The 9,704-nt window shown below is 50.3% G+C and overlaps 1 protein-coding gene across 1 annotated transcript in view; it reads left to right on the top strand.

Moving 5' to 3' along the window:
- PREX1 (phosphatidylinositol-3,4,5-trisphosphate dependent Rac exchange factor 1) overlaps nt 1-9,704 on the top strand; it is a 191,233-nt gene that overhangs the window by 162,792 nt on the left and 18,737 nt on the right. Inside the window, exons 20-27 of the mRNA XM_003787681.3 lie at nt 1,448-1,584; nt 1,924-2,038; nt 3,028-3,215; nt 3,554-3,715; nt 4,389-4,599; nt 5,033-5,309; nt 7,318-7,524; nt 8,802-8,890. Of these exons, the coding sequence (XP_003787729.1) occupies nt 1,448-1,584; nt 1,924-2,038; nt 3,028-3,215; nt 3,554-3,715; nt 4,389-4,599; nt 5,033-5,309; nt 7,318-7,524; nt 8,802-8,890 (1,386 nt within the window). The remainder of the gene's footprint in view (nt 1-1,447; nt 1,585-1,923; nt 2,039-3,027; nt 3,216-3,553; nt 3,716-4,388; nt 4,600-5,032; nt 5,310-7,317; nt 7,525-8,801; nt 8,891-9,704) is intronic.

Here is a 9,704-nt window from a genome sequence, read left to right as displayed (position 1 = left end):
GGCGCCTTAGCCGGTTGAGCTATAGGCGCCGAGCCAGAGAATTTGATAATTTTTCAAAGTGAATTTAATTTAATTTATTTATTTGAGACAGAGTCTCGCCGTTGCCCTTGAAAGAGGGCCATGGTGTCATAACTCACAGGAACCTCAAACTCCTGGGCTCAGGCAATTCTCTTGCCTCAGCTGGGACTACAGGTACCTGCCATAATACCTGGCTATTTTTTAGAGATGGAGTCTTGCTCTTGCTCAGGCTGGTCTCGAACCTATTAGCTCAGGCAGTCCACCCACCACCCACCTTGTTCTCCCAGAGTGCTAGGATTACAGTTGTGAACCCTTGTGCTCACCATCACAGTGGATTTTAATTTTATTTATTCTTAAAGTAGTCGCTCTCAACTGGGGACCATTTTGTACCCCCGCCTCCACACACACATACGCAAAGGACATCTAGCACTGTCTGGAAACATTTGGGGTGGACCATAGAGGCTGCTAAATGTCCTACAATGTGCAGGACAGCCCCAAAGAATAACAAAGACTTATCTGGCCCATAATGTGAGGAGTGCCTTGGTGAGAAACCCTGCCTGGAGCACCCAAGGAGATATTTATAGGGAGTAACAGGTATTCGTAGGTGAACCAGGTAAAAATAATAAAATGGCTGATATTTTTTGAGCACATACTAAGTGCCAGCCATGGTGCTAAGTGCTTTATGTGTGTTAACTCACTGGATCTCTCAGGACCCTTTGAATCGGTATTACTACTGTCTCCATTTTACAGATGAAAAACCGAGGCCTGAAGGGGCTAATGAACTTGTTGAAGGTTGCAGGGTTGGTCTATGGCACAGCCCGGTTTTGAAGCCAAGTCCCCAGGGTCCAGGGCCTGTACTTGTCACCATCACACCATGCAGGCCTGATACTCTCCTATATGCAGGCAAAGCCTGGCATTTGTTTGTATTAACCACACACACCCCTGGGGTCTAAGACCTACAGTTTGGGAACCGTGGAACTGCTGAGAAAATGAGCCCTTAGAGTCTGGTTGACCTGGTCTGAATGCTGGTTTCTCCCAGCTGTGTGACCCTGAGAGAATTACTTTGTCTCTGTGTCCCTGCTGCCCCTCTGCCAAATGGGGTGGATCCTGGTCCGGTATCACAAGGTTCTTCCAGGACTTTAAAGGAGACAGAGTTCTAGAGTGAAACGGTCCTGGCCTTGCTACATGACCTTGGTCTAGCTGCTGCTTCCCTGAGCCTCAGTTTCTTCCTCTGCAAAATATCAATTTCTGTTCTGCCTACTGGAGAGGGTCAGAGGCCAGCTGCAGGGTGGGGTCTCAGGGTGTGTATCTGTGGGGGTTGGGGTCGTTCGAGTGGGGACAGTGTTCAACTGGCTGCCTGCCCTTGCCTGCTGCTGCCCCACACCCTCTTGGCCTGGCCTTTGGCCTTCATTACTCTTGTGCCCCTTAGGCTCAGAGGCTGTGGCTGCAGGGCTCTGTGCTGGTCAGTGCATCCTGAAGGTCAACGGCAACAACGTGATGAACGATGGTGCCCCCGAGGTTCTGGAGCACTTCCAGGCATTTCGGAGTCGAGGAGAAGAGGCCTTGGTGAGCCTTGGGGATCAGGGAAGTCCTGCTGCATGGGGCTGGGTGCCCAGGGCAGCCCTCTGTTCTATGGGGAGAAGCTTACAGCTACCCATGGACTGTGGTAGGGCAGGGCTGCCTGCCTGGGCTGCAGGACCTGGGCTGTGGTACCTTATGGCCTTGGTTTTCGGTTGTGAAATGGGTATGACAAATCTCCCCCTTTTTACCACATAGGTGTGTTGGACAAATAGTCAGGGGCCAGGGGCCTGGTGGAGGGTGGTATTCACTCATTAATTCATTCACTGTTTCACTCAGTAAATGTTCAGTGGGCACTTGCTCTGTGCTATGCCCTGCCCCCCACAGGGCCTGTGTCAGTGGATCTACCGCACCCATGAGGACGCCCAGGAGGCCCGAGCCAGCCAGGAGGCCCCTGGCGAGGAGGGCGAGGGCACCGGGGAGGAAGACCAACCTGATGCAGGTACTAGGCGGGGGAGCGGCCAGCGGGGTTGCATCCTCTCCTTTGCCCACTTGCTCCCCTGTGGCCAGGGCATCTTGCTGCCAGTTCTGTGGCTGCTGTAACAAAGTACCACAAACCTATTGGCTTAAAACAACACGTGATTATTACTTTACATTTCTGGAAGTCAGAGGTCCGAGATGAGTGTCAAAATCAGAGTGTCTGCAGGGCCACATTCTTTTCTGGGGCTCTCGGGGAAAATCCATTTACCTGCATTCCTTGGCTTCTGGCTCCTCTGCTGACCGAGGGCCTCAGCACTACTGGCCTGAGACCTCCTTGCACTGCCGTCTCTGATTCTGCCTGTCACCGAGATTTCCCATTTAAGGAACCTTTGTGATTATGTTGGGCCACCTAAGAAATCTACGTTACTTTCCTTCTCTTAAAGTCAGCTGATTCACACCCTCAATGTCATCTGCTGTAACAGAACACCACAGACCGGGGAATTTATAAAGAACAGAAGTTTACTTCCTTAGTGCTAGAGGCTCTGGATGCCTCCGTGCCTGGCAGCTCTGGGCTCTTTGCTGGTAACTTCAGTGGTCAGCAAAGGGCCAGGATTTGCAGGGCTGTCTGGATCCAACAGAAATCCCAGACCTGACTCTCACTGGCCCAGCTCTGGTCACATACTTGATCCTGAACCAGTCACTGTGAAAGGAGGACTAGAATATGCTGATTAGACAGGCCTAGGTCTCCTGTCCGTCTGGGTCTCCTGGCTGGAACTAGGGCATCGGGGCAGGGGGGGAGACTGAGAATGGGGTAGCTCTAGGAGTTGATTCCTAGAAGGAAAATCTTCTAGGGTAAGGGTGAGTGACAGTGAGCTGGCAGCAACAGAGTGCAGGATGGGCTTCGGTTCCTCATCTGTCAAGCATGAGCGGTCAGCTGTGCTGGCGGCAGGGCCTGGCTGGCCGTGGAGTGGTGCCCCACCTCTCAGTGTCATCGGCTTCTTTGGCTTCCAGCCTTCTCTCTGCTGTCCCTGGGTCCCCAGCTGAGCCTGCATGAGGACGGCCCCGTGGTCAGCCTGACGGTAGACAACGTGCACCTGGAGCATGGTGTGGTGTATGAGTACGTGAGCACAGCAGGCGTCAAGTGCCATGCGCTGGAGAAGATCGTGGAACCCCGTGGCTGTTTCAGCCTCACTGCCAAGGTCTCATTGGGGACCACCCTGTCCTGCCCAGCCTTGGGGTGTGGGGAGCAGTTTCTCTGACCAGAGATAGGGGGAGAACTTGAGTTGGGGAAGCCTGATTCCAGTTTTCCTCAGGACAGCCCAGAGCTCTGAATTCCAGTTCTTGTTTCACTATGGCAGCCATGGGACTGAGGAGAGTTACTTGTTCCTTTAGCTTCAGCTCATTCATCTGCAAAATGGGCCAGTGATAGACCTGACCTCACGGGAGTGTTACCAGGCATATAGGAGTCACTACAGGAAAACCACCAAAGACTCCCTGGCACACAGGGAGAGCTCAGGAGCTGATAATGTTTCTATAGATCCTTGAGGCCTTTGCTGCCGACGACAGTGTCTTCGTGCAGAACTGTGGGCGGCTCATGGCCCTGAGCAGTGCCATTGTGACCATGCCCCACTACGAGTTCCGCAACATCTGTGACACCAAGCTGGAGAGCATTGGCCAGAGGATCGCCTGCTACCAGGAGGTACCTGTTTCCTACAGGGTCTCTGCCGTGGGCTCCCAGACATAGGGTCTCAGTCTGGGATGTTTCGGTCATAAATGTCAAGCCCCAAGTCTCCCGTGTAGCTTAAACAATTTACTGGTTTTTATTACTGAAAAGTGAGAGGTGAACTTCAGGCGTGGTTGTATCCAGGTGCTTAAATAGGTGTCACATATCATAAGAATGTGGCCTCTCTTTGTCTCCTGACTTTGGTTTCCCTTTGTGTTGGCTTCACTCTCAGGCAAGCCCTTCTCCTATGGTGACAGGACAGCCCCTATTATCTCTAGTCTTTGCAACCCCAGTAAAAAATTAACTTGAAGGAATTTCTTACTGGCTTGGCTAATCACTGTGGGAAGCAGCCCCACCTAAATTTCATGATGGGGGGGTGGGAGAGATAGTTTCTAAGGGTAGCTCAGGTGCAGCCAAAACAGAGAAATGAATGAGGGCTAGATCTCAGAGGCCTCGGCTTCCTCCAGTTCACCCCTGAAATTTGGACCCAGTGAAAGACAGTGCTTGAGGCAAGGCACTTGTCCCTGTGCAGCTATTGGCCTTTTGTCTAGTTGTGGAGCGTCTGGCCCAGGCCAGGGTAAAGTGGGTTCTGAGGGGGGGCTCGAATGTCCAGTCCTTGACCTCTGACTGTGTCTTCTGCCTTTCCCAGTTTGCAGCCCAGCTGAAGAGCAGGGTCAGCCCACCCTTTAAACAAGCCCCCCTGGAGCCCCATCCACTGTGTGGCCTGGACTTCTGCCCCACCAATTGCCACATCAACCTCATGGAAGTGTCCTACCCCAAAACCACCCCCTCAGTTGGCAGGTCCTTCAGCATCCGCTTCGGCCGCAAACCCTCCCTCATCGGCCTTGACCCAGACCAAGGTACCTGCCTGCATCTGTTAGATATTGGGTTCAGATCTTGTACCCCAGATAGTAAAACAGAAGATGTCAGAAGGTTGGCAGTCCAGGCTGCAGTGACAGCTCTATAATCATCAGGATCCAGGTTCCTTTTGTCTTTCTGGACCATCATCTTTAGAGGTTGCTCCGAGCCTTCAGGATGACTCACAGTAGAATGTGAGCTGGAGTTCTAGCATCACATCTACACTCCAGGCAGAGAAACGATCCCAGTACTTTAAAGTGTATTAGCACCAGACTGAAACATCCTTCTCGAAGTAGCCTAATGGGTTAAGAGTATTTAAAACACAAAATATCCTCATTCACTGGGATCCTTGAAATGGGTTTGCATTTCTCTGCCCAAAGGGCAAGTGGGTTTCTGGGGCAGTTTCTGAGTGAACTGTCCCTTCCTCTACCATAGGCCACCTGAACCCCATGTCCTACAACCAGCATTGCATCACCACCATGGCAGCACCATCCTGGAAGTGTTTGCCTGCTGCAGATGGGGACCCCCAAGGCCAGGGTCTCAATGACAGTGTCTTTGGACAAGCCAATGGGGCTCTGGGCCAGGAGGACCGGGGCTTGAGCTTCCTGCTCAAGCAGGAGGACCGTGAGATTCAGGATGCCTATCTGCAGCTCTTCACCAAGTTGGATGTGGCCCTGAAGGAGATGAAGCAGTACGTCACCCAGATTAATAGGTGAGCCCTGGCCCCGGAGGCGGGGGGGGGGGGCAGGCTTTCTTCACCTCTGCTCTGTTGACATTTAGGTGGGATAGTTCTTTGTAGTGGGCACTGTCCTGCGCATTGTAGGGTACTTGGCAATACCTTCTCCTCTCCCCACTAGGTGCCATTTGCACCCCCACCCCCAATTGTAGTAACCAAAAATGTCTTCAGATATTGCCATCTGCCTCTGGGGGACAAAACCCCTGATTGTGAGCTGCTGTGTTAATGAAATGATGGATATAGGCAGTGATCTTTGGTGAGGCTAAAGCTATCTGTAAAACTTTAGAAATTTTATGTGGCAGAGGACAGCTAGGCACACTGTCCACTGGGCTGTGATGCAACGGGATGCACGTGTAACACTGCCCCCAAGTGCTCTGGCGACAGAAACAGAGGCTCGAGATCTCTCTACTTACTATTCAGCTGTAGATGTGGGGGATACAGAATGGTTAAGTGGCACCCCGGAGATGCATTTGGCCAAATCCAGAGAGTGGGTGAGTCGGGGTGACAAATGACCCAATTTCTGCAGCTACTGAATGCAGGGAGGAAGCAGGCCTGGGAGAAGGAGGGCCTGCTGGAAATCAAAGAGACCCCATGAGACACATTGGCCAGTGCAGCTTCTGGCCCTCGGTAGGGACCTCATGCCAACTGCTGAGGAGACATTTTTTGAGACAGTCAGGGTCAGCTGAACGGCAAGCCAGGTCCTAGATGATATTCAGGAATTACTGACTTTGCTGGGCCCTGTGAGAGCAGTGTGGTTATGTTTAAAAGGGTTTCTTGGCCCTAAGGCTGTGGATATCTTGGGCCAGAACATTCTTTGCTGTGGGGCTGTCCCATGCATTGGAGGGCGTTTAGCAGTCTGGGTCTCTACCTTCAACATGCCAGTAGCGACATCCCCCTGCAGCTGGGACAAGTGAGTGTCTCTGGACAGAGCTGCTCATTTCCTGGGGGACAGTTGCCCCCAGCTGGGAGCCATTGGTTTAAAAGAAAGCCTTTATGTGTGAGAGACACAGAGACACACGTGGAAACATACAAGGGCAGTATTATGTTGTCTTAGACTTGTTTTAAATACTCCGAGGAAAGATAAAGCTGTGGAAAAAATTGAGGGAATGAGGTGGACCCTGAGTTGCAGGTGTCAAAGTTGGCTGCTAGTTACCTCGGGTCCATCATATTCATCTCTCTACTTTTATGTATGATGGAAGTTTTCCATGATAAGGGAAAAAAAAATGTAGGCTGTGGAGGCAAGAGGTCTGAGTTTAAATCCTAACCTTACCACTTAGCAGCTGTGTGACCTTGGGTAGGTTATTTAACCTCTCTGAGCCTTGGTTTCCTTATCTGAAAAATGGGGCTCATCGTGATACTGAGACATGGTAGGATTACATCTAGCCAGGGTTTATTGACCACTTAGAAAGTACCAGACACTGTTCTGACGATTCACTGTATTTTAACTGTCTGAATCTTCATAGACGCTTAGGGTATAGATGTTGATATGATCCCATTTAATAGATGAGGAAACTGAGTCTCAGAGACTTTAAATAATTTGCTTTGGGTTTCAGAGCTAGGAAATAGCAGTATCAGGATTTATCTTTGGAGTCTGGCTTCAAACCCTAGTGCTTTTAACCATTACTCTCAATGCCAGGGACTGACAAGCTGTGGCCCATGGGCCAAATCTAGCCTACTTTTTTTTTTTTTTAAAGTTTTATTGGAACACAGCCATGCTGGTTTGCTATGACACAGAGTCATGAAGTTGTAACTGGGACCGTATGACTGAAAAGGTTTGCATTCAGGGCCTTTATAGATGGAGGAACCCAGCTCATGTTCTGTGTGTGGAGCCTCACACAGTTTGGCCAAGTAATAAGAAGCTGAGCACGTCCCTGCCCCTAGCAGGAGGGGCAGTGCTGTGCTCTTGCGGTTGCTGGCAAGATTTGCAAGGAAGGGACACAGGGGCAGACCATATCTTTGACTTCAAGGTGTTTGCTCCCTGCAGGCTGCTGTCCACCATCACGGAGCCAACCTCAGGGGGGTCCTGCGACCCACCTTTGGCTGAGGAGGCCTCTTCCTCCCCACTGGTCAGTGAAGAGAACGAGATGGACAGGACTGACCATGGGGGCAGCAAGAAAGTGTGCTTCAATGTGTCCGAGGAGGACCAGGAGGACTCGGGCCATGACACCATGAGCTACCGTGACTCCTACAGGTGGGCGCAGCTGTGGGTAGCCCGGAGTTGGTGCCCATGGCCAGCAGGACGGCTGAGGCCACTGACTGGGAGAGTCAGAGTCAGGGGCACAGTTCCCAGGATGCAGTGGGATCACAGTGCTGTTGCTAACAGGGTGGTTCTAGGTCATTAGGTGAGGCCCCGAGCATATCCCAGGGCTCCCCTGCCCCAAAGCTAACGTTTCGGGGCCACCGCACCTGGACAACCTCATTCTGCGTTGGTGTCACTCTGCACATACTGATGGGACACTGTCGAAGAAGAGGCCAAGATTCCATGGTGTATTTAAAACTCAACATAAGTTGTGTTTTCTGCAGCAAAAGCTTGTTTATCATATTTGACTAAGGAGGAAGAGCATTATTTCCCCCTCCTAACTCTGACAGGATCTGAATTGTTTTTCTACCAGTTAATTATATAGCAAGATCACTGAGATCCTAATTAGGTAAATAGACTACAACTCAATTTCCTGTAGTAAGCCAGGTAGTAAGTCCATGTATGTTACATATAAATATGTGACTATTGTAGTTACAGTAGAATCTTAGAGGGGCGCTTCGTTTGTGAACAAAAAACAGAACTGGTACCATTTCACAAGACAGACCCTTACCCCGGTCCTCTCAGAGCTGATCCTCTTTCGTCCTTTGAAGGATTTAGCTGGTCCACCATTCCCAGCTTTCTTTGTGTCTTTATAACAAGACATTCTGGCACGAGGGCTCTGTGTCTGTAGTCCACGATTTCTCCCTCTATCTGGGTTGTCATTCTTACATTTTTAGGTCTTCCTTTAATATATTGTCAAAAAGGTGAAGGCAGGGATTTTAGGATTGTGGTTTTTGATTGCCTGGACCTTTTGAGTTCTTGAGACAGAGCAAATCAGGTGTGTAGCCTCTGTCTTTGTGAAGTTTCCAGGCTGGGGACACAGAAGATGGAGCCGAGTGGTCAAATGTGGTAGGTGCAGGCGTGTCCCACATGCAGCACTGGGGACTCTGCACAGGGTGACACCTGAATGAAAATGATTCACTGGCCTCTCTGCGCCTGTGCTTCTGTGCTAGATCCTGGGAAGGGGTTCTCACCCTCAGACATGGGGAACTGACCAGACCAGTCTTCCTGGGCTTTGGCCTTGTGGCTGGCCCTTGGTAACCTCTCTGGGCTGGATGTCATGTCCACATCCAGCAGTTTTGTCTACCCTCCAGAATGTGGGTTCCCTGTGCTGTGTCCTGAGGGCATGAGCTGCAGTGACTTAATCCACTTTCTTGGTTCCTTTGCAGTGAGTGTAACAGCAATCGGGACTCAGTCTTGTCCTACACCAGCGTGAGAAGTAACAGCTCCTACCTGGGCAGTGATGAGATGGGGTCTGGTGAGTGGAGTGGCTTGTGTTCTGGGAGAGTGGCTCCTTGGCGACAATTTTGTTTTATTTTATTACGTTTGACTCTACGTTACGTTGTTTTGTACTACATTGCATAGTATTACACTTTATGTCCTTCCATCCATTCATTTAGCAAATATTTCTTGAGCACTTGTTATGTGCTGGGAACACAGCAGAGGATGAAACAAAGGTCCCCACCCCTCAGGGAGCTGGCGGTCTCTCTGAATGTCATGGGCATGGAACAAAGAAAACCAGGCATCATGCAATTCTGTATGATTGTGTATGATCACATATGATGTGCCTTGACATCACTGACAACAGGGCCACCTGATGGTTTCCGTAAAAAAGGACACATCCTTCGCTCAGCACCTGTAGCTCAGTGAATAGGGTGCCGGCCACATACACCAAAGCTGGAGGGTTTGAACCTGGCCCGGGCCTGCCAAACAACAATGACAAGTACAGCCAAAAAATAGCCAGGTGTACTGCAGGGTATACACCTGTAGTTCCAGCTACTCGGGAGGCTGAGGGAAGAGAATTGCTTAAACCTGAGAATTTGAGGTTGCTGTAAGCTATGATGCCACAATCCTCTACTGGGAGTGACATAGTGAGATTCTGTCTCAAAAAAAAAAAAAAAAAAAAAAGACATCCTCAAGCCAAAAGCCTAAAGAACACAGAACAGTTCAGTTGCAGTACTTAGAAGTAAATCTGGAGCTGGAGAATGTTCTTCTGAGCAAAGTATCACAAGAATGGAGGAAAAAGTATCCAATGTACACACCCCTATTATGAAACTAATTTATACCTTTTA

The sequence above is a fragment of the Otolemur garnettii genome, unplaced genomic scaffold, assembly GCF_000181295.1.
Source record: "Otolemur garnettii isolate 467f Iridium unplaced genomic scaffold, OtoGar3 scaffold00023, whole genome shotgun sequence".
Classification (NCBI taxonomy): domain Eukaryota; kingdom Metazoa; phylum Chordata; class Mammalia; order Primates; family Galagidae; genus Otolemur; species Otolemur garnettii.
The sequence above is the reverse complement of the archived record's forward strand: the minus strand, read 5'-3'. Positions and strand labels throughout refer to the sequence as shown.